Here is a 22,333-nt window from a genome sequence, read left to right as displayed (position 1 = left end):
TCCATCTCTGCAGACAGTAACTCAAACTCAGACCACTGCCACAACTCTTTCTAGATGCAGAAGTTGTTATTGTATAGAAGTCTAATCTGTTTAAACTATGAAGACTTGCTTATTAATTTCCATATCAGAAAAAAACAAGATATTGAAGACGCTGGATCAGCAGCATGGAAAATCTGAGTCTACCTGGAAGAGGCCTCACACAACTAAGATCACCTTGACTTAGTACCAAATGTACTGAAATGAAACAGAAGAGGTTCACCTCTGTTTTCTACTTACTGGAATAAATTGATATAGGTTTCAACATCTCTCATGTCACTTTGTCTCCAGTTTTTCTTAAATCCAACAACAAGGGTGTTAGGTTTCATTCTGCCCAGACCAGCAGCCTAAGGAAAAGAAAAATAATAGTTTTAAAAAACGTGTTATTGAAACAACTAAAGGTTCTATTGTTTTCTTAAGCAGAAAACAAGTGGTTTTAGTCAAAGTTTTTAGAATTAAGAATTAAAACTTCCAATTTTGATGTTCACATTCACTACTTTCATTAGAAAAGTAATAAAGAAAGGTGTACCTGCATTAAGTATTGTCCTCCATCCCTCAAGTCCTCGGCATGTACTGGCGCATAGAAAGCCTTCATCTTGTTTTTAATGAGCCATCGCTGGTATTTAGCCAAATCAGTTGACAGTTCCTTCATGGCTTGTCTCCGGGGGCCCTTTCAAAATAAGGAAATAAAGGGAAGAGGGAACAAGAATTATCAGTAGTAAGAGTAATAAAGCCAACCTCCACACACACCCTCCTTTTTTTAATATTTCACTGCTAGAATCCAATTCAAGACGAATCTCCAAACATGCTTCCACGCTATCAAAACAAACCCCAAAAAACTAAACCTAAAACAAAATACAAGGCATTATCAGCAACAAGGAGTGGACCAGATTCTGTTTTTTTGGAAGAGGGCTGCTCAAGCTTTAGCAACTTTGTTCCTGCAAAGCACATCCCATCACTTCCCCAGCAGGTGGCACAAGTTATCCAAAGAATAAAGCAGTTTTAAAAGGAAAGGGCTGTGTAGTGAAACATACACAGATACGGGATGACTTCGTATTAAGCTTTATGTGTATATTTGTTTCAAGCTGTACAAGTGTGCCTCTGTATGTAATTCTCATCAGAAAGCCTTTATCACAGCAATGTTACTTCTGCAGTTTTATGCTGCAGTCAAAGTCATCTCCTCTTCATATACTTTGTTTTTATTATTTCCATCAGGACAAATCATTGTGTTCCCCCTAGATATCAAAATGCAGAGGTATATATATACACCTCAGAACAAAGTATGTTCAAGGACACGGTAGTCCAGTTTTTGCAAAAGGATACAGACTGACAAAATGGTCAGAGTTAGTGAAGAACAAGGTAATGGCATCCTTCTTGTAGGAAAGCAATTTTAAACAGAGGTAGGGTATGTTCCCAGAATATCTCTAATCAGAATTGCTTTTCTACAGGAAGGATGACACTACCTTATTCTTTTCAGTACAGTCCTGCTTTTGAAAGCTGGTAATTCCATCTGCCATATCTTCCCTCACTTACTATTACACAGTTTGTCCCTTGCACTCACTGAAGTTTTAAGTTTGTATAAACAATTACAGTTTCTGAAGCTAAAACTGGCCAATCTGCTTAATAAAATGCATGTTCTGTGGATTGCATTAACTTGATCTGCTCTTACGTGTTCATTAGATGAGAAGCAAGTCATATAGTAGTACATGTGGCAAATTTAAATATATTTAAGAGTAATAAATTTGTACTTACAAGTTAAACTTGCTTATATGTTCTTAGTGATGTCATTGAAAAATTCTGGAAGCTAAACTATATGATCCCAATATGCTGAAACATATTCACCAACGTTTACCCAAGATGCAATAGCCTCTCCATAACTAACTGAAGTTTTAGTACAGAATATGGTATGGCAGCCAACTTATATCACAACTAACACAACTCATGACAAGTTTGATTTTGAAGAACAGTTACTTGAAGCTTGCTTCCTTCCCCCCACCCCACAACCTCTACAAGTCTGCTGTAGAAGATACTACTTTAATTAAAAACAAAAAGGAAGAACTGCTAAATTATGTCCTTGCAGAAAGAACAGCCCTCACACACATGCTCAACACCCCCAAAAATGCACACCTCATATCCTGACAAGAAACAGGGAAAGTTAGTGAAATACTAAGGGCTGAGCAGAAAGGGAATAGGAAAGAAAATACCTGCTCACATTACTGTTGCGCCTGCTGATGAAATTACTCTGATAACTGAAGGAATAAAAGACTACATGAAAGTTTAAGAGCAATTTTTAACTATTGCCAACATTGACAGCAAATTTACTGCTCAAGGTGGTTTACTTCAGCCCAGGCTTTGTAAGAAATCTGCAGAGGAATCAATCTCCCTGGAACACTAACACTGGCATGGCAGGAAATCTAGCTGTATACTGCACATTATTTTGACCAAGTGCTCTGTCCAAAGCATAAGAGTCCATGAGACTGCATGACCCAAGGACAGGAAGAGGCTCAGGCTATAATCCAGTGTTCACTTTACTCCTATAAAGCTTCCTCAGCTTTTAAGCATCAATGATCAAAGGATCAAAGGTACTAAGTTTGCAACATTTCTACTGTAGTATACCCAACTGGAATAGTTATGACCCATACATGAATGGATCCTACCAGTAAATCTGTTTTTTTGCACTCCTCAATGTCTAATGATTGCTTTCTTTTTTAAAAAAAACAACACAAAAACCCCACCAAACCCACCAAGATACCCATACACAAACAAGAAACGCAAACAAAAAAATAAATAGGTTAAAAACCACCAAAACACAAAACCAAACAACAAAAAACCCAAGGTAACATTAAAGACAGAACACACTTACCATATGTACATGGCCACATATCATCAAGCCCACATTCTTGGTGAAAGCATGGACAAGGTGAAGCAAAGCTGGACGTGCACTTGGAGCACCTGTCATAATTAAGCACTGAGGTCTAGAATTGCGAATAGATGAGGAGAAAAAAAAGGTTGGAATTAATTTCATCTGGAGTTGTGGGGGTTTTTTTCATAAACAGAAGTTTCTTCCAAATACTGGCCATAAGAACATAATCATCACTGGAGAGACAGTACTCTCCTCTACTTTTACAGGACTGTGTTAAATTAAGAAAAGATCAGTTTTTTCCACAATTGTCATGAGACCCATGATTAATTTGTTCCAAACTTAGTAACCTTTTAAAATCTGAAGGTTTACACATTTAAAAAGATCAGAAACATATTTTAGACAAGACTAGGTCAGAGGAATTATTTTCTTCACCCATTTGTAAGTCACAACCCTTTGCACCTTCTAGATTAGATTCTTCTGTGCCCAACAGAAAAACTGGTATTGCATGCCTTTTTATTTTTACATTACTGTAAAGTCAGAAGGTGAAGCCAAACAACGGCAAGTAAGTTATTCTAGACAACTTCCTAATCAATTTTAAAAGATGAAGTGTCCAGACTTCAGAATCCATTTCAGGAGATAATTTTTCATTTCATATGAATCACCTGAAATCACCTGTCTATCTCCACAGCAGCTGCAGTTCATCTTTCGTATTAGAATCACACTGAGTTCCCACAGCCACTTCTCAGAAGACTTGTTCTCTAGACCCTTCACCAGCTCCGCTGCCCTTCTCTGGACATGCTCCAGCATTCCATATTCCTCTTGATGTAAAGGACCCAAAACTGAACACGGGATTTAAGGAGCAGCCTCACCAGTGCCAAGTACAGGGGGACCATCACTTCCCTAGCCCTGCTGGCCATACTGTTTCTGGTACAAGCCAGGATGCTGTTGGCCTTCTTGGCCACCCGGGCACGCTGCTGGCTCATGTTCAGCTGGCCATCAACCAACACGCCCAGGTCCTTTTCTGCCGGGCAGCTTTCCAGCCACTCTACAGGATTACTGTAGCGTTGCATGGGGTTGCTGTGGCCCAAGTGCAAGACCCAGCACTTAGCCTTGAACCTCGGACAGCTGGCCTCGGCCCATAGATCCAGCCTGTGCAAAACCCTCTGCAGAGCCTTCCTACCCTCAAGCAGATTAGCATTCCCACCCAGCTTGGTGTCGTCTGCAAACTCAGAAATAATTAGATACTGAACTCCTCTAGTTTAGAATGTATCTCTAGAACTCAATTTTTTTGCCCTAGCTTAGAAACCAGTGTCAGAAGAAAAATAGCTCTCCTGAAGCCATGGTGCTTATAAACTGCCTTACATTAAGACTGTATTTCCTTAGGAAAACTATTTTAAAAGCTTGAAACTCAGAAAGCTATATTGTAGCTTCCCAAACGTAACAGCTGAAGTACTCTAATGCAATCCTAAATACATATGTATCAGCAGAGCATTTATTTACTGTATTAGCACAAGCAGAAAGTTGTATTTGGTAAGAATTTTCCTATAAAGCTTTTTTCTACATCAAAGTTTGCAACCCAAAATACAGCTGACAGAAGTAAAGGTTGCAATGCTAACCACAGATAGGTATTGCACATTATTTAATGCCAGCAAGTCTGAACATTGCTGCTCTTGATAACTGAGCAACAAAAAAGTTTCTGAACATAGACTGTTTCTTCATGTTAACAATGCAGCTTGATGTAACAGGTAATACAATGTTTGTAAATAGATCAGGGATTTTAATGTCACATTAGGACTTTGGGCTTCCGAAAGAAGAGCTATTTCATAATTAAACTTCAGGTTTTGTGGTTTATACCTAAAACAGCCACCTCCTTTCAGTTTGGAAGTGAAAAGTCCATTAACATTCATATTAATACAGTTTTAATTTAGTTTTGCAGTCATTCTTTGAGATTGTGCCGGTACCTATCATGATCAGTAGACACATCCAATTTCAACTATCTGTATGTATTCAACAGACATTGTAAGTACTTATCCTGTATATCAAGAAAATTTAGTCACTTGCAGGAGAGGCTAAGTGTCAGAATTGGGAGCATTTTCCCAATTGACAGGAAATACCATAGATCTTTAAAGTGAAAAACTGTGTTGCTACCATGTTCTGCATCCTGGACTTAACCTCAGTGAATGGCACCTGTATCAAGAATCTCTCCCCAAACTCACTCATTAAGTCCTGCCCTAAGTATGCAAAGTTTCTCAATGTGCAACAGAAGATTTTAGTAGCTAGATTCTCTTGCTAATATGCTGAGCATAAGAGAATAATACACTTCTGACAGCTGCAGCTGCAAGGGATGATGGAGATTTGCTAGACCAAGTGTCAACACTATAAATCCTTTGCTGGGCATAGGCAGAATGTAGGAGGTAACTGCCCTATTTCAAGAGACAGGTCAACCGAACCTCCACCCCTGCAAATACAAAAAACTTGACTGGATATAGCCCTGAGCAATCTGATGTAACATCAAAGTTTGATCTCACTTTGCAGCTGGATCTGTGGGATTGCACAAGACCATATGGTAGAGTAATATTCAATCTATGATTATTTATTTGGAGGAATTACTTTTAAGTCAGTAATTTTTGTTAAAATTTTTTGAAACATCCTTCTTCTGTAACAGCTTATTCTAGAGAAGTTTTCTATCTGCAAGATCAAAAACTCCTTGAGTAGGACCCTTCTGAGCAGACAACATATCAGTTCTCTTCTTCAGTTGTGTGGAAAACAATCATGTAGCCTGTCTGCTGTTACAGAAGTGCTATGACAGAATATGTCTAATGTGAAATAGCTGGTGTTGAGAACAACATCCACCTAAAATCTTGAGGATTTTAGGTTAGATCAGTTTTATCCCAAGAATGTGGACTGAATGCTCATTAGCAGTTTGGAGCGTATGTTCCAATTCAGTTTCAAAAAGTAATGCAATTCACAGTTCACAATGCAAACGATGACACATCTAATGATAAGCAGGCATCACCCATAGACTTGCTTCTAAAGTGCACTCTTAATCAGAAATAAAATACTTAATGTACATTAAGTCCAGAGGATGTCCACTGTGATGAAATTCAAAGTTCTTATAACCCACAGCAGATGAACAGGCATTTAATGGAAACCGTGATAACAATCATTGTGACAGTACCTTACTGAATACATGTAAGTAATCTCTTATGTCTTTAATATTAACTGTTACCTAAAGTTTTTCACGTGATCTTCCACTCCCGAGAGCCGAATAGAATGCTGTAGCGCATTCAAGTAAGTCAAAGCTTGCGTTGAGGATCCCCAGTTCACATCTGTTGGAAGATTTGAAATTCCAGTTACTTTAAAGCTGTTCATCATAAAACTACATGATGGAAAACAGAATGTCAAAGACCACTGAAAGACATTTAAGCTACATCTTGGTACACTCTACGCAGTACTAGCCACCAAACCCTACAGCTAAATAGGCAATTCTGTTTAAAGGTAACATTTCTATGTAAGTTTTAGCAAACAAATTACAAGTTTGATACTTTACAATTACAGGAAGAAAGAATTGAGGGGTTTTTTTCCCCAACTTTTCAAAGATTGTGACAACTTCAGAGTATAAAAATATAACACTTCAGGAAAAAAATGCCATGTTTAGTTGTTTCCTTACTACAGCAAAGGAAAAAGAAGTCTCAAAACATTGCCTGAAGTCTTTCTGTATACAATTTTTCCTCCAATTTTCATTCAAATGCTTATGTCTAAATGCAAGGCATGTATCTTAATTTGGGAGCAGGGGGAACAACATTGGTGACTATACAGGCATAATTACATTTCACTACAATTAAAAAGCCTGAAACAGAAGTTTGAACTGGTCAGCCAAACAGAAATAAGTTATCTTTTTTTTTCCTAAAGGCTATCACTTTTTTCCTTCTTCTATATCCCTCTTCCCGCCACCATAACCAAAAGAAGCCCCTAAACATACCTGGCTTCTTGTAAGTGACATAAATGTAGAGTCCAAGGACTATGACATACGTTAGAAGTGCTGCCCACCAATTAATGACAAACATCACAATGCAGCACAGAACAGCTCCAACAAGAGAAATCCACATATTGTAGTATTTGAAAGCAGGCCGCCAACCTAATCAAAATATAATTTGGAGAATAGAAAAGAGGGGGTAAATTAATTTAACCATTACTTCAAGCAAAGGAAGGTGCTACCCCTTTTTTTCCTTCCCTAGTGTTCTGCATCACCTTTCATGTGAATGTGTGACAGTTTTGGTAATGTACAAAATAGTGTCTTTGTCACATTTATGCTTTCAATTTTCCAACAATATTCAAATGAATTCGTACCTTTCTTACACAGATATGTAAATGTTCCTAATTTTGCCCTCTAAAAATTATCTCAGACGGGAAGCTTGAGCATACTTGTGCCAGTATGTCTATTGAATCAGGCTACATGAATCTTTCGCAATAGCTTGCCTGACAATTGATTTTTGCTTTCAAAAGTAGCATAACATAAATCATCAGCTCGTGACTCTCTCACATACTATTAACTAGTAAAAATACACAACTAGACATTTTCACATGGACAAAATTTTCACCACATTAAAAGGAAAAACAGCAGAACCTGAATATGTCAAAATGTCACTGTTTCACATCCTTGTTTGCCACAAATTTGTCAAAAGTCAGGTAAATACCCACACACACTCCCACTAGCACACAGAAGATTCACAAGAGTATTAGACATAGAACTGTTGTGTAAACAGTTATGCACATGCTCTAACAAAATGGTACCTACCAGTTCAGCAACTTAATAAGCTTTTAAGGGTATTACTTCAGTACAAATGCATAGTGGACTGGATATGATATATATCTGTTCTGCAAGTACTTGGTTTTGGCTTGTTCTTATAATCTAACTAGCCTCCCACATCAAAGGCTATAAAAACATTGCAATACCACCTGTAAATCCAGTTTCTTCTGAACTAGAAGATAAAAAATTATCAGAGAAATCCAAACATGACAAAAGGGTGGTTCCTGAATGACAGATACTGAATTAGCAAGAAAGCTTTCTTAAAGAGTTCCTGAATAAATGCTGAATTATCTTGTGTTCCCTCAGCAAAGATGACAAAATTAGTAGCTCCCAAGCTTTGCTGGGTCACTCAGTCCTGAAAATTTCAGAAGGCCCAAGTACACACCATACTACACTTTTAATTCAGATGCACCATGATAGTCAAACAGGTATTTAGTAACTAAATTAAACTAAAATAATTTGTATTAATACCTTTTAAATTGTATTTATGCATAAAGAAATTGCAGGTTAAACTCACCCCCAAAATGTAGTTCCTACCTGGAGATTTTGCAAGAGAGGCATGGAATACAGAGAAATTAATCAAGGCATATGAGGCCAAGAAGAAGTTCGAAATAATTGGAGCAATAACGTTCAGTTCAGCTGTAAAACAAAAAACAAAGTAGGCTGTTATGAAAGTTATCATCCAATGTTGCGGATTCCATAGTAAAAAAAAAAATCTGCTACAACTATTTTCTGATGTACTCTACAAAGAAAGTTTGTTCTTCCTGTTCAACAGACAGCGCTTTCATCTTAATGGTCCCTTAATTACCAAGTTATATTTTAGTTGTCAGGAAATGTAACTTCTAGTTTTAAAAATATAAACATTTCTCCATACTACCAAGTGTTCTAGGACTGTCACTTTCCAAGCACTACATACTTTCTCAAAATATTTCATTGAGAAAACTTCTTTCTCCACCATGGCTTGATCAAACATTGCACCAATACACTGGGTTCTGAACACCAGAAACAGTAGTCTGAGCATTAATATGTCTGCAGTATGTCTCCAGCTCAATTCTCAAACAGCAAAGAACAAGATACTAAAAGTTTAAGAGACAACCAGCCACAGTGAATGGCAACAGCAGACAAAGTTAGTGTGAGCAATGTCACAAAGATGTTCATCTGCCCATATTTTAAACGAAAAGTCACAGCAGTAGTTAGTATAGTGCATTATTAAAGACCAATACCATCATAACAGTGACAAGTACATCCTTTTTAGTGAAACAAATGGAAGAACCTGATGGTCTCCTTTCCTTGAGGCAGTATGGTACAAATTGTTTATATGTGTACTCTCAGCACCAAAACCCAGGTATCAAAACGCAGACTCCACATTTCTACTTGTTGTAATAAAATTTGCTAGTCAGCATGTCCCTACTGCAGCATCATGGGTATACCTGTGCTTTACGCAGACTTGGGGGAAGGATGAAAGAGCAAACTGGGAAAAGAAGTTTAAAGGCAGTGGCACAGGACCCATGCATGGACACAGCACAATTAGTTTGCAACCTACACAAAACACACGTAATTCTACCTAGACTATCTTTACCTTTAGCAATAGCAGCATCAGCACTCACCTCTACTGTTTGTAACCTAACAGAAAAACACACTTCAAAAAGTATTGTTCATGCAAGTTTGCCACTTACTGAAGCTGTAATTATTAGAAATCTGAAATAAACTTTCATATTTACAAGATATAACATCTGTCAGCCTCGAGCAAAAGATGTATTTTTATGGATTGGTGGTATTCAAAGACAGGTACCTATGGTTATTAAGAAAAGTGCAGTATTGCTACAGTTCAATTGAAATTTATCATAGTTCTAGACAGTTACATCTAGAAGATAGGAGAAAGTAACCCTCAAAATAAACAGGTTTAGAACGCTGGCTTGGAATTAAGCTGTGCATTACACCTCTAGGACACTGTTATCAAGGCATGATATAGAATTGAATGCTTTGTAAAGAACAAAAGAATATTGAGATTTATTATAATTTCAAACTAACCAATTAGTATGAATCCAAGAGCAATTAAAAATGTTAGAAGATATCCTCTCAGTGGTTCATTGTTCTTCCCATAGCCTTTAGCAAACATCTGAAATCCTGGATAAATGTTGTCCTTGCACAAAGCCTAAGAAAAAATAAAATTCAAGAGTCAGCATGCATTTTGTTCAAAATGTATCCTTTCTAATGCAGTCCTCCACTGTGTATTATCTTCCTGAAAGGATGTTTATAGCCACCATGTACTAATGCTATTTTCAATTGTCTTTGCAAGTTGACATTTTGCATTTCCAATATTCTATCCTTTAGTAATTTCTACCTGTAAGAACAAGCTTTGCTCTTCTGTAAGTAATTAACTACTTGTGTCTTACAGTTACAAAGGGTCCTTCTTTAGAGGCAATGCTTTCTCAGGAAGTGGAAAGTTTGCCCTATGCATCCACTAGTTCTCTGCATCAATACTTGTGCTTCTATTTGCAACAAAATCCATTCTATGTTTGACAGCCCACTGAACTTTTGGGAAAGAAGGTCATTAGAGGACACTGAAGCCTTACCCAATTAAGAGAACTTGTAAGAGAAAAAATGAGATTAAATGGTTGAAAGAAGGTAAAGCAAAATACGTTCAGGAACACCAACAAAATCAATCTAAATTATTTAAGTGAGAACTGGTACACAATTATTTCAATAATGTATTCTTTGAGGATTAATATTCCACAACTACAGGTTCTACTTCAATTCTGTCCTCTTCTATGATTAGTTTGAGAAGTGAACTAATCTATTCTCTTTGTAATGTGCTCCACTGTTACTGACAACAAACAACATCTAAAGGAGTTTGTAGATTCCTGTAATGTTAGTTACATTTACAACTAATCTCTAAACTAACAAGAAACATGAAGTCTGGAACAAATTATAGTCTAGCTATGTTTAGTAACAGTAACAGTTTTCCCATTCTAAGCAACTGGTATGTCAAGTATTACGAACCATGATGGCGGTATGTCAGAGTTCCCTTCCAAAAATTCTGATTCAAAAGTTAATAAAAATTATTCTTTAAAAGATAATGGGTTTGCTTCCATACTTACCTGGAAAATCTTGGGTGCACTCACAAGGGACGCTAATGCAGACGACAGGGTGGCTGAAAAAATACCTGCAGATATCAGTGGTGCAAATCCTGATACCATGCTCATCACCTGGAAGCAAAATAATTATTTGTTTAAAAGAATATGAAAAAGTATACTATACAAACGGCTGGCAACAATAACTACAGAAAAAGTAAATACTATGTAGCCCTCACTTAAAAGCTGTTTGAGTATCACACATTCCTATCAATGAATGAACAAGGGACCAATCAGGGGATATGAATGGATCCTCATTTCAGAACAAGAGAAGGTAGTTTTCCACACAATACATAGTCCAAACATGTAATTCTCTGGTCAAAACAATCAATAGCGAAAGTCTCCATGGGTTCATAAGAGGATTTAAAATAAATTATGGAAGAAAAATACATTGGAATTTGTTACCTATTTTGAACTAGCCTACTGCTGAATAACAAGGTCTCAGAAAGCCCAAGTGACAAACAACTGAAATCAGGGAACATCTTGGGAAAACTGATTATCTTTCGCAACATCTCCATCACTTTAAGTTACATTTGTTTTACATGCAAAACCACAAGGCCAGGAGAAACTTGCTTCCTATCTCTCCAAGATCACATCTTAGGACGCCTTTGTAACCCTGGTGAGTGGAATACAATATGCAATTCTTGGTAGACTGGATGACTAACAAAATAAATGCTCAGTAAGTTAAATGTAAGAGAACAATATTGGTAAGACATTAAATAAATTCCAAATTAGAACAGCAGTTTCTGTCTAATTGCCATACAGCCTAAACACCCTCTTATACCATTCTACTGATTGCTTCCATACCACAGCTGCATGAGCTTTGCATGCGTCAAGTGAATTAAGATGCAGAACTATCTACATATTTAAGAAACAATCATGGTTTAATAGAGTACTTTCCTTTATGAAACAAAAGCCTAAGCTGTTTAAAGGCACCTTGTGTTTAAGAATGTGATACCACCTTGAAAAAGCTTGGGTTTAGTCAGTGAACCAAATTCAGCATGGTGCCTTTCAAGCACAACGTGTCAGAATGAGGTTCTGCATCATTTGCACTGATTACTTCGCTCTCTTATCCTGATAACCTCACCTACAGTTATGAAAGGGACTGAGGGAAGGCAAAAAAGATCATGCAGAAGTGTTTAGTTTTCAAGTTACTGTCACCTGAAGTAAAATCTCTCTAAAGCAGTCCTACTAGACAGGATATGCTCTCAGAAACAATATACAAGTTTTACTCATATTGCTAGGGCTAAAATTAGCATTCTTCTCCAGATCACACTAACAAAGACTGCTGGCTCTCTTAGTCAACTGAATCTCTACACTACGTCAGGTTTCATTGGTCAGTTCAAGGCATGCCATGCTTAAAAAGAGAAATTAAATAACTGCAGGTGCATAAGATGCAAGTGAAGTAGCTGTCATAGTACTGTAATGAATGAGAGAATTTCCCGAGACATATTTGTAGTCGACAACAAAAAAAAAGTAGGACAGGCCTTTACTCATAGATGAATAAAACTAATGACATACACACTAAGCTATTCCTCCTACACTCAGGTTTAAGTTAGTTTTATAATCAACAGAAAAAGTTAGTTGTAAACGCCAGTTCATAACTACGCTACATAGTAGTTCTAGAAGAGAAGTTAAGGGCATAAATGCTTTACTGACAAATATTTTAGAAAGAAGCCTTTGCTATAGCAACGCAATAAGCAAGTATAGAATAATCTTTGTAGAAGCAGTATGAAAATTTTCTTCCTTGCGAGGATGGCTTGATCAATCTTCCTTGAAAGGGCTTCTTATAGACAGGATCTATGCACAAGTCTATCACTTTCCTTCCCATCTGATTTAAAACACTGTTATTCTGAGGCTTCCACTTTAGTACACTCGCATCAGTTACCTGCAATTTAGTTCTTAACAATCTAGTCAGATTTCACATTTTTTTCCAAGTCCAGGTCCTGTTCATTGCCTCCATTTATTTACACTATTTTTGAGTATTACATCTGCTTTATAAATTTGAAAGAAATCTAAGTAAGATATATGCAGATAATACTTGCCTATTTTAAAAGCTACTAATAATACAAGAGACATTAGGAAGCTTATTCTAAGCTAGGGGAACAAAAGTGGAACCAGTTCCAGAAGAACTAGTATGCTATGGTGTTAAACACCCCTCCCTCCCCACCTAATACACACACACACACACCAAAATCCAAACCTCATGATCACACAAGCAAGCAGCCCACATATGCACTCAGCTATAGCACTGCAATTTTCATCCTTGAAAGAACACACAGAATTAGGACAACACACACCTAGTAAAAATAGACCCGTTGCCACTGGTGTGGTGGGACAGATATATAGTTACTGTCAATAAAGGGACTCGTCTTGGCATTTACCGTTTAGACAGTTTCTTAAATTTCAAACATACGGTATAATGAAGTCTTGTAACTTTGACTACAGTTTCAGTTCTTTGGTCCAGCCATTGTGGAGAAGAAAAAAATGCCACATGAAAACAAGCACCAGTTTCTTTAAAGTTAATTTTTTGTAATGAATATGGAAAAAGCATTGTTCAACTCCACCTTCCCCTAACTTTCTTGAAATGTTTTACAGCTGCCTTCCTTTGTAGGAGGAATGTTTTAGCAGAACTTTTGTGCTGTTTCTGGAATGGAGTTTCATGCTACTTTCACCCGAAGTTGATAAAATTCTGCATTTGAATTACCCAAAGCTATAACTTATTCCACGGAAGTTCCAGGCTGAGGTTACAGAGACCAAAACAAGTTTCTGAACTCACTCTTCTACCAGGTGACAGCCTGGGCACAGAAATGTCATTGACACTGAGCAGAAAAATGTCCAAAGCCTGTGAGGACCTGTAATTCACTTACATAGACTGCAACACAAACTAAAGATGATCTTTCTATGCAATTCTGACTAAGTCTGTCTTACCAACTGTTCTCATTTTAAGTTTCTTAGCATCATCTAAACTTTCCACAGTAAAATTGTACTACAAGTTGCCCATTTGCTGCCCAAATTCAAAACCTGAGCTGCCTAAACACTAACCCCAAATCAACACTTTGCCAGAAGAACCGAGTGCAGCACAAAGCGTACCAGTGATAAAATCAGGCTGTGCACACAAGTAAACTGGCACCTTCAGCCTCAGAACCTGCATGCTCACAAGCTATAAGGCAAATACAACAATCTTTGCTCACTTTAGGGATTAATTTATAAGAGTGAAGTTATTAAACCTACAGAAAGAAGTTCTGTTTGTTTGAAGAGCTTAAGAGGTATGCAAGTTTGGAGCACAACTCCCCCTGCACTGTGACTTGCATATTAAGAAAAAAAAAAAGTCTCCTTACAGATACCATCCAGAGCTACTGAGCGCAGGTTCAGTTAGAAAGTGTAAAACAGTGTATCTATAGGTAGACAGCCTCTCATGCAAACTATTTCCTCCTGACAACTTTTCAAAAGGCAGAATTGGACTCCGCAGAAATGCACAGCAAAAGCTGTGAGGATGACAGAAAAAAAAGAAAACCAAACAAGTGAAATTCCACAGAGAAGGTGGCTAAGCACTGCAGCAGGCTGCCCAGAGATGCTGTGCAGTCTCCATGACAACATTTTCAAAACCTCAACAAAAAGTGGGGCATATGGGGCACTGCATTCTCTGTGCAGCCCCTGGCCTTGGAAGTGACATTTCTTATTTGAAACCCACTAGTTTTTCCAAAGACAGAAGCAAAAATAATTTGGGAGATAGATAGCACTCTTTAGACCAAATGGTAAAAAGCTAGAAAATTACTAACTTAGAAGTACAAGCAACATTTATGGTAAGCAACCTTACTAAAGTTATGACTTAAAGAAAAAAAGATACAGTCACAGGAAACCAGTTCTATTCTCAGCTATACATTTGATAATATACTGGATTCCTTCAAGCTTAAAACAAATCAGGAAAGTCATCACACTTTACAGAATAATTATTCCTGTAAGAGCAATTCTGAACTGTTTCTAAATACAGATTTTTCAAAACCAGAACAAAGTAACACCACATATACTCAAGTTATTCCACTATAAAAACATATTTTACTCTAATAGTGGTCTGCACTGCAACATTATTTCAGCACGTACATAACAGATCTTCCACCCTGTGCTGGTTTTGGCTGGGGCAGAGTTATTTTCTTCATGGAAGCTGGTATGGGGCTATGTTTCGGATTTGTGCTGGAAACGTGCTGCTAACACAGGGATGTTCAGTCACTGCTGAGCAGCGCTTACACAGAGTCAGGGCCTTTTCTGCCCCTCGCCCCACCCCACCAGCGAGCGGGCTGGGGGTGCACAGGAACCTGGGAGGGGACACAGCTGGGACAGCTGACCCCAACTGATAGTCCATACTGTATGACACCACAATCAGCATACACAGTTGCGGGTGGAAGGAAGGGTGACATTCAGAGTGATGGCATTTGTCTTCCTAAATAACCATGATGTGTCAGGGAACCCTGCTTTCCTGGAGATGGCTGAACACCTGCCTGCCGATAGAAAGTGGTAAAATAATTCCTTGGTTTGCTTTGCTTGTGTGCACGGCATTTGCTCTACCTATCAAACCGTCTTTATCTCAGTGCACAAGTTCTCACTTTCACACTTGCAATTCACTCCCTTACCCCACAAGGGGCAGCGGAGTGAGTGAGCAGCTGTGAGGGGCTCAGTGGCCAGCCAGGTGGGGTTAAACCATGATACAGCCAGCTTTGCAAGTGAAGCTGTCAGCTGTACATGTACCACAGGTACTTCTGATCAAAACTCAAGCCAGACACCTTTTTTTATCAGTGGGTTTCAGCTTAACCTCTAGCCAATTTTCTGTACACCTATTAGAAAAATTTAGGGCAAAGATGGACTACCACAAAGCAAGTTTAACTCAACTGGCAAGAAGTGTGTTTTTCCTGGTTTCTTTCATACCTTTACCAATAACTCATGGACACTGGACAGATAATCAAGATGTAAGTTAAAGACTGAATTCTCATGACTTCTATAGGGATTTTTAAATACACAAACAGAGTTTATGAAAATTCACAATGTTCTTACCATTAAAGAGGATACTGTGACAAATATAAAACATTCTTTAAATGTCAGCATATTTTCTAAGAAACTTAAGAAATTAAGGAACAAGTTATTGACAGAGGCTACCTATGATTACAGTGCATGACTATGGAACAATGAGTACATCTATCCACATCACTGAATCGTGACATCCTGGTATCTAGAGGGAAAGTTGCAGTTCTACCACCTAACCTAAGCAGTTTACTCAGAAGAACAGTAAATATTTATACCACCTCTGTAAAAACACCCAAAAATTTTAACAGTTACATTGTTCTTCTACATACTAGCTAGGATGTGCTGCTTAACTAATCCGGCTAAACCTTGTATTTATTTATGGCTTTTTTTCTTAACATGCAATTCAAAAAAAGAACAAACACAAAAGCCAAATGAACAGCTTTAGGAGAAAGTTTTATACCTGGAAATTGTTCATCAGCCCATAGTGACACCCTGTCTGACAGGATGAAAAATCATAGTTTAATTTGCAAGCTGCAGAAGTACAATTTGTCAGCTCAGTGACAATAGTGTTATTAACATTCCCCGTGGCATCTCGAACAACACAGGAACCTAGAGCAGACAATAACAAAAAAGACATTAGCAGACTCAACTAAACATAAGGACACGTGTTAAGCTCAATTCCCTTTTTATGTAAACATTTTCACAGAGCAACATTAACATACAGCATTTACATTTTTAATACATTGCAGTATTAAGCACATCTTCACTATGAAGATTACAAACAAGCCAACTAACTGCTCTCTTGCCTGAGATGATCTTCAGTTTTTGAAAAAAATCCGAGTCTAATAAAAGGAAAGTTTTAGCACAGAGGAAAACAATGTCAATAGACTCACAAAAGTTTTAACAGCACAATTCCAGTTCAACATTTGTCTGAATCATGAGTTTCCACACAGCTCTTTAACTGAAGTCAGTATTATGCACCATCACTCGATTTCATAGTTTCTCTCTGTCAGTCTTCCTAGAGGAATGCATTTTTGTTGTGTATGTACAGATGTATGTAGACAGGTTTGCACAGCATTGCAGTTATTTCTTTTCCAGTCAAGATGGCTCAGACATTCAAAAAAAAAAATAAAATCAAGTAGTTTGTCATGAAAACCTGTTGCAAGCAGTTTCTCAATGCTTAAACAAGCCACCTCCTACATGACTCTGGTATTTTAAGTTGGTTTCTTGGCAAAAAACCAAAGACACATAGTCCCATTTCTACCACATATAATTAAGTTTATCACTTAAATGAATTGAAGACAGCAGTTTACGATTATTTCTAATTTTACTGGTCAAGACATCACTGAAGACAGCATTTTAGACCTTAAGTACTAATAAAAACCAAGTACTAAAAAGCCTGCAAATCTTCTAATTACATGGTCTGTTGTCTCATAAAGGACAAACAAATTAAGTATTATTTAACATTCTATGGTTTAATAGTTGAGGTACTCAAATTGTTTGGACACAAGCAAATATTTGCAGGAACAGGAACTAAGTAAGTGGAGAAAAGTCTACAGAGCAATAGTCAATAGAATTTCCTTAGTTTAGGAACCTGAAAGACAAGGAGGTCCTGGGAACAGAACCATGTGACTGCTGAGGACCTAACTTACTTGCGAAATAACAAGGAGGGTTTGGGTGTGCTGCAAGCTGGAAGTTTCAGTTTCTCCAGTAGCAACCCCTGTTACCTATGTAATTGGGAAAAAGAATACCTAAATAACTATACCATATTTAAGTTGCTTCTGAGCCATCAGAACTTAATCTGCAATACCACCCAGTCCTGGTAGGTGGACATTACTTAATTCTTCCACTTCTCAGATTTATTTTTCAGCTACTTATTAGGCCCAATTGGTTAAATTTCAGAGAGAGTTTCCTATACCGATTGCCTGCCTTAACATTTTCTTGTATGTATGTGGAGGGGCTGGATTGGTCTGTTTTAAATGGGATTAAAAGCTCCGTATGAGAAAAAATTTCTCCTTCACTATGCCAAGTATTTGCCCTAGCCATTGAAGCAGTATATAATGGATATGACAACATACTTACTAGTTGAACTATTTTTAGATAACATTTTGTTGGTAATAGATTGCAGTGGCAGACCCGTTAAGTTGAGCAACCCATTAAGCAGCTACAGTGTACTATCACAGCCCTCCTCTTCCTCATTCCCTTTTTCATATTTTAGATTTAACTGGCTAGCAGGCCTTTCACACACAAAGCATGACAGAAAGGGACAATGGCACTATGAACAAATTTAATAGTAAGGCTTACTACGACAGAATGCAGAACAGAAGCCAGCTGTGCAGGCTCCATTCTCGGCAGAAGATTCTTAGATGTAAGTAAAAATCTAGACATTTTATTTAACCCTCATTCAGAAAAATTTGTAATTATCATATTCTGGCAACATTTTCCGTAAGAACCTCCAGGTCTTCTTTCCTGTAAAAACATGATTTCACCTTTTCACAGACACTTATAAGCCTGTTCCTGCCAAAGTCAAATAAAGTTTTGTCATATAAACATATATATGTTTATAGGCCTGAGGTGGTTAAGAGATTATCTGTATCAAGTTATCACGTAACTACATGCAACCAGCAAGAATTCCAGAGACACTACCATCCTGAATCCTTCAGATTGCAGTTGAGAGTGCTGAATTTCACTGGTGCTACAAGCAGCTACAGTTAGGCTCTCATTAGTTTTACTTCCTTGCATAAAGAAAGTATGTCTTAACCCTTCTCAGAAGTCTGGGGTTTTTTATTAGAGCTTCACTTGTTTATAAAGCAGTAAGTTTTGTTCTTTGATATATGTATTTCAAGAATTTAGATATAAAAGTTGCTTATGCAGTGTTCATCCTGCCACCTGCATACCTCCCTTAGTTCCTTGCTAAAATATGAAATTGGACATGTCTTCCTTATAGCTGTTACCTTTTTGAAATAGGCTGCCTAGCTCTAACAGTAGGACTAGCAATTTTCTAAGCAATCTTCCAAGCCTTCTCTACTGTGTTTAACCCTCTTACTACAGAGTACAATTACTGACATAAGTTCAGAACATCATCTTCCCCTTCAGACATACTACTCAGTGACATCTACTAGCCCCATCGAAGTTTTAATGCCTTGCTTATCACTACTCTGGAAACTTACCCACATACTATTCCCCACTGTAAAAGAATAAAAGTGTGTGTTTGTCTGATTCCTGATACAATGCCTTAAAGCTAAATTCCACTCATGTCATAATCTCTGACTTCTGCAACAGAACTGACCTTTAAGTCTAAGTGTAAGTTATAGAAGGCAACCAAGATAGGACATTCCTGATGCATCAAACACTTTAACGGTCAGCTGATTTTGCAAACTGTTCCTTTTTCAATATGAAAAATGAGGTTTTTCATGTTTGAACAATGATCAAAGACGTCCATTAAGAAATCAGTATTAATGAACATTGTGCTGTCATGTGGGTTCAAGTTCTAAAGTATTCAAATTTGGTAGCAGAGGTCTATGCAGTCAATCTAATTAAGTGTAGGTCATTATGCTGCATAAAGCACAATCATTAGAGCCAACTGTTTGGCAGAGCTACAGTACAATGTTAGCCAACACAGGCAGACTAGCAAGATTGGTATCTTTGGAAAAGAAGTATCATTAGTGGTCAGATCAATGGTACTCTTATAAATGAGAATTTCATTCAAAAGGCAGCACAGCTAAGATAAGGCAAAGTCTTTCATATAAGAACACTGACTACTGCTGTCAGAAATTAATTTACTGACACTAATAAAAACATTTCCAATCACAGGCAAGAAATATGCGAGACAATAATCTTACTTTCTTAAGGTTAATAGAGTTGTTTTATAGGTGGAAAAAATCTGGTTGACCATTGGTGCTCTAGAATAAAACTGATATAGACAGCATCAAACCCCAAGGCAGCTTCTACAGAGGAAGACTAGGAAAAGAGGTTATGCAAGACTGATGCTATGAGAAACTATGATCGTTTCTCCTCTTTCCACATGAAAATAAAATTACAGAAATTTCTGAACATGATGCTTCTATAAGTGGGCTGGCCAGATGAAGGCACTACTCCCTCTCCTCCCTCTCCTGGGAATTACTGCTTGTGCATCCTCACCAAAGAGCTGTTTGATCATCCCACAATTCACTTCAGGTAAGTAGCTGACTACCACCATCTTCAAAACAATACAAGTATTTGTTCCTTAATTATTTTATGAAAACATGTTTTATTAATCCAGGAATTAGCCTACTGCTAAATTGTACATCTTTTAACATAAGTAACTGCAACAAATGACGAAACATCCGTATGAAGTCTTTTGTCATCTTTAGTCTAAAGCAGTCACTAGTCTCAGAAAAACACCACTCATTTTGGGAAATCATAATACCAGCTGAAAACTGAACTTCCAACAATAAAAATTAGAAACCTCTGGCTATTACTTTCTCATGCATGAAAGTCATTACATAATGATTTTACATAACAAGTTACATAAACCCTATCAAAACATATGCTCAGAATGAATGTGAAAGGATAAAGTTAAAAACTTTTATTTACCTACAGATACTGCAATTCCTGCATAAACCAGTGTAGTTATTAAGATGGCCAACAGCGTTCCTTTAGGTATGGCTGACTGAGGATCCTGGAAGAAAAATGTCAGTGGATAGTGATGCAGACAAATGTATACTCAGTGTTTATGAGCAACATTTGCTAATTCACTACTCACCGCAAGATCACCTGAGATATTTGCACCAGCAAGTATGCCAGTTGCAGCAGGGAAGAAAATAGCAAATACAGAAAAGAAAGTTTCTCCATGTCGAAAATCCGGTCCAAAATTCTCCATAAATATTTCAGCTGTAGAAAAAGATTTAAGTCTATCAATATTCATATAGAAAGTACAGTACTAGCCCACTCCAGCCATTATTACCTCCTTGAAAAAGCTGAAACCCACAGCTGTATGACCTTCTTAAGTGTACAATATTTAAGTCTTAATTCATCACTGACTCAAAATAAAAGTCACCACAGTAAACTTAAATAACCTTTAAAACCAGAAAAAGTTTCATCTCATTTTTTTTAAATTCATATAATCAATATTTAAGCAGGCTGGACCAAGTTTTGGCCCAATAGCTTTAAGGAGCAAAACTGCAGAATTCTGAAAGAATCAGGGAAAAAAGTCTCTATAGTTAAATAGGACTATAAGCTATTTTAGATGTTTATCGTAATTACGACAGCATGTCTCCTCTTTGCAAAGACAGTTTACAGAACTAACTGTTCCAACATACCTTTATAACCAAAGAAACCTTTAGGCTTCTTGCTATCCAAAGGAATAAATGTTCCTATAACGAAGTCTCCAATAGCAACTATGAGGATCACCAGTAAGACTATCTGTGCCTGAAAGATAATGATTGCAGTCAGATAGGAAAACTTGCTCTTTTTCAGATTCAAGCTTCAATGATATGTTCTAAAATGTAAATATTTTATTCCAAATCCAGCTCACTCTTCTCAGTTGGTTTTCCACAAATAATTATGCGAGCTGGAAAGAACATGTACCAGAATTTTTAATAAAGAACTAGCAATAATTTGTAAATTTAATGTCCATTCAAAAGAGAATTTATTACTGCACCCCTCAGAGTTATACTTCTAAAGAAAAAATACTTAAATGAACCATTTTTTCCCTATAAGCCTTCCAGAAGTAATGGCTATGAGTAGACTGAAGAAGTCCACAAGAAAAAGAGCTAAATGCACACAGATGCTAGGAGTATTCTCTTATTAACCATGCTCATAACACTTTGTTTGAGTCAAACTGCTTTTGTTTGCTATTTGAGGCAGTGGACTAGATTATTTTGTTACATTCTCATATGCTCAACCCTTACGTATGAAATTCAATTGCACATATTCAATACCACAGTTACTTGTTAATTTCTAGTTCTCTTGATACTTTTTTTCATTACAACAGATTTTTAGCCATTGTTCAATAAAACCATTATAAACCAGACACTTTGTACTTTAAACCATCCAACACCTCCAAAGTGTAACCAAAGATAAATCCAGGCATTGAAGAGATGGTTCAGATTTTATATTTATATAAGCAATCACACTGCCCCGTTATCTTTTGTGTTACTTGATTCCTTACAAAAGCATATGCCAGTGGCTTGGTGGAAGCTATTCACAATGTGATTTTTTTCCCAGGCCTTAGATCAGAACTTAAAATGGAGTAACACTATAGCCTTGCTGACTGAACTGAAACTGGAAACACACTGCCTCAGAAGATAACGGGGTACCAACAGTGATAGACAGGGCACGACAGCCAAGAGCAGAGTTAGAAGACTACCTGAAGAGACTAGTTCCTGCATCATATTTAGATTGCTCTTTTGCTAAGGCTGGAAAATAGATGAGAGGTGTAAGGATGCAGCTAGGTACTTACAGAAGTCTTCAGTAAGCCCAGAGACTTCA

The 22,333-nt window shown here is 37.3% G+C and overlaps 1 protein-coding gene across 1 annotated transcript in view; it reads right to left on the bottom strand.

Annotated features, from left to right (window-relative positions):
• The window catches only part of SLC12A2 (solute carrier family 12 member 2), a 60,338-nt gene that overhangs the window by 13,227 nt on the left and 24,778 nt on the right, over positions 1-22,333 (bottom strand). Inside the window, exons 7-18 of the mRNA XM_037373494.1 lie at positions 21,163-21,271; positions 20,607-20,734; positions 20,438-20,522; positions 16,323-16,471; positions 10,811-10,918; positions 9,741-9,864; positions 8,247-8,348; positions 6,882-7,037; positions 6,129-6,228; positions 2,900-3,011; positions 566-706; positions 277-383 (exon numbers count right to left, since the gene is read on the bottom strand). Coding sequence (XP_037229391.1) covers positions 277-383; positions 566-706; positions 2,900-3,011; positions 6,129-6,228; positions 6,882-7,037; positions 8,247-8,348; positions 9,741-9,864; positions 10,811-10,918; positions 16,323-16,471; positions 20,438-20,522; positions 20,607-20,734; positions 21,163-21,271 — 1,421 coding nt within the window. The remainder of the gene's footprint in view (positions 1-276; positions 384-565; positions 707-2,899; positions 3,012-6,128; positions 6,229-6,881; positions 7,038-8,246; positions 8,349-9,740; positions 9,865-10,810; positions 10,919-16,322; positions 16,472-20,437; positions 20,523-20,606; positions 20,735-21,162; positions 21,272-22,333) is intronic.

The sequence above is a fragment of the Falco rusticolus genome, chromosome Z (assembly GCF_015220075.1).
Source record: "Falco rusticolus isolate bFalRus1 chromosome Z, bFalRus1.pri, whole genome shotgun sequence".
In the NCBI taxonomy this organism is placed as follows: domain Eukaryota; kingdom Metazoa; phylum Chordata; class Aves; order Falconiformes; family Falconidae; genus Falco; species Falco rusticolus.
This window is presented reverse-complemented; position numbering and strand designations above follow the sequence as displayed.